General features: G+C 30.2%; 1 protein-coding gene across 1 annotated transcript; it reads right to left on the bottom strand.

Moving 5' to 3' along the window:
- Nucleotides 1-860: 860 nt before the first annotated feature.
- LOC148600207 (uncharacterized) lies at nucleotides 861-2,392 on the bottom strand. The gene is made up of 3 exons (XM_088558122.1): nucleotides 2,282-2,392; nucleotides 1,615-1,692; nucleotides 861-947 (listed from the first exon to the last, which is right to left on the bottom strand). The coding sequence occupies exons 1-3, from the start codon at nucleotides 2,390-2,392 to the stop codon at nucleotides 861-863; spliced, it is 276 nt and encodes a 91-aa protein (XP_088414248.1).
- Nucleotides 2,393-3,040: the final 648 nt, after the last annotated feature.

Below are 3,040 nucleotides of genomic sequence, written 5' to 3'. Positions count from 1 at the left end.
ATGATCAGTGTATTCATGTTTTGGATATTTTGTATTGCGTCATATTTGTAATCGACGAATAAAACAGTGAATTTGAAATAATTTTAAATCATGTTTTAATCGTGGTTGTAAGTTTTCATCAATTTTAATTGCAGATTACAAGGGGGACAAATACACAAAATTAGTAACATATATATTAATTTACAAATTAGTATTTACATTGCTGGAATACGTATCTAGCGTACTACAGGAGGAATGTCTGCAGCTCTTCAAAAGATAAAGAAAATTGGATTTTTGTGAAACTGACATTTCTCGTCCAGACTTTTTCATGAAATTGATAATTTATGTATTTTGAAATCATATATGGTAAAGTCCCTGATGTATACGCCTTCCTATTGAAAATAACAATATCAGTCAAATTCCTTCTACTGAATGTATATGTGTTTTAACCACGCCAAAATTGTTTCAACTGACAATATTGTATACTTTGAAGACAAACGAAGAATCGGTGTTATTTAATGTATTCAGTATGCTTTTTTAGAAACTATATTTCACAAATTGTTCATTCCTTCCAGTGATTAAAAATTCAATAGAAAAATTAAGATATTTAATTTTTAATATGTTTTAATAAGTTAGAAAGGGTAATCAAGAGAACCAATGTTATAGCAGTAATAAAAATATGTAATACAGGGACAAAGACCAGACATGAAAACACACATAAACAACAAAGAACATAAAGTAATTAAAATCATACATACAAAGTAACACAAGCAAATGAGCAACTCGGACTAGGTGCACCGGTAGAAATCATTATTTAGAAACTAAATCACTTACACCATTTCACAAAGATAATACCTTTTAACAGTACAAGGATCATCTTTTCATAAATAGGTCAATTGGTTGGGAGGGTCGTAAGTTATAGCTATACAATTCCCAGCTCCAAATTTGCTGTTTGGTTGAGTTGGTTCCTAGGCACAATATGCAGCCATACTGTAATTAGCAGCCCATACAAATTCACCTTCCTTGACAATATCATTTAGTCCGATATAAACCTTTTCATAATTTGAAGTTGTTTCAATATATATTGTATATGTAAGTTTCCAAATGATGTATCAGTTCGATCTTTCTCTCACCACTGAAAGATATAATAAACTTGTTTGTATTGTGTTTTTGTTAGTTTTGCTTGTTGTTTTGTTTTGTTTTTGTTGTTGTTTTTTTCATTGGCTAATGAACACCTACTTTTTATCGAGTGCTATCCCAATGAATCAACATACCGCTTGTCTTCCCACTTTAACGCATTTTGCTTGCTCTCAACCAGAGGTGTAGTAATATAATACAAAAAAAAAGAAATGAATTTCGTCTTTGAAACTTTTCTTAATGTTTAAATTTAACTCTTTAAAGCCAAGTAAATATTGTCACAGTTGGCCCTATAGTTTGAGTTTTGAAATTCCTTTTAATTTGAACACTAACCAAACGGAAAATATAGAGATGGTAAAATAAACAATTGTTTTATTTTTAAACTGATATTTTATCTCATTTCATGATTATAGTATTAAAATGAAATTTGACGAGAAATAATCATATTATAAGTTTCCCCAAAAAACTTACTGTTTTTTTTAATCATGGCAACAATACACTTTTGAGTTTGGCGTCATCAACAGTTGCCAATGATGCTGATCGTCCATATTGTTTTCCAATCATTTGACAAATTTTCTATTACTGAAGAAAGTAATTCCGTTTTAAAAATCACCATGATTTAGAAATTTTGTGAATGATGTCTTAAAGTATTGAAACCTGCTGTATTAGTCAATCGCAGTGTTAGGCGTTTCAGTATAAGCTGAATATATTGAACATATACAGAATATGAATAAATAAAAAAATGAATGTAAACAGTCATTCCGTTTAACATACAACTGCACCACTAGTAGCGTAACTTATAACTACATCACTTATAGTGTAACTTATAACTGCTTCTCTTTCGGTGTAACTTATAACTGCATCACTCAGTGTAACGTATAACTCTATCACTATCAGTGTAACTTATAACTGCATCACTTATAGTGCAATCACTGTTAGTGTAACTGATAACTGCATCACTTTGAGTGTAATTTGCAAATGCATCACTATAAGTGTAATTTGCAAATGCATCACTATAAGTGTAATTTATTTTTCTTTCACTATAAGGGTAACTTGCAATTATATCACTATAAGTGTAACATAGAACTGAATCATAAAATGTATCATGTACATCGGTTTCATAAGATGTGTAACCTTCGCCCCCATCATTGGGAATCTTACTTACTGGTACAGCATCGAAAGTTTCATTGCCTCTACTTGAAAAGAAACATTTGTCTGGGAAGTGGCTCCATTGATCGGGACATGCAAATAGGACGACATATTTTTTTAAATGCATTTTTTTTTATTAATTAGAACCTTTTTTTGAAACATTTTAAGACGCGTTCATTTAACAGCATTAAGTCAACTAACATTTTGAAATAGTATAAAAATGATTTCATTGAGGAAAACACACATTGTGTCGACATAAGTTTAAAACGATTTCTTATATTTTACATGCAATTGCAATAACTTGCCAATGGTAATGAGAGAGGCAAAAAAGGAGACGGATTGAATAAGGGTTTCCATTATAATTTGTTTTTATGTGATAAAATTTTGATACCAATTGATTTCGCTCTTTGTTTGATATTAATATCTTAGCACTAATAGATCATGTACAGCATGATTTTTGAAAGAATATCGTAAAAGACGTGATCTTAGTTTTCTTCTTGCAGCTGTGGGGATCCTTATATATGTGGAACTTATGTCAGAATTTCTGTATAGGTCAAAAGTCAGAATTATAATTAATTCGGGGATAAGATTAAGACAATCGAACGGAACTTGTATATATTTTTGATTCACGTTCTTTATTATATAATATATATATATATATATATATATATATATATGATAGTACAGGACAGTTCATCTATCCTGATCCTCTATCCTACATGATAACACCTAGATGAACTGTCCCGTACTACCATACATCGTGTACTAAGTTACA

The sequence above is a fragment of the Perna viridis genome, chromosome 13, assembly GCF_037379345.1.
Source record: "Perna viridis isolate PV_CMFRI_1.1 ecotype Kerala chromosome 13, ASM3737934v1, whole genome shotgun sequence".
In the NCBI taxonomy this organism is placed as follows: Eukaryota; Metazoa; Mollusca; class Bivalvia; order Mytilida; family Mytilidae; genus Perna; species Perna viridis.
Note: the sequence above shows the minus strand (reverse complement) of the source record. Positions and strands in the feature narration are given on the sequence as shown.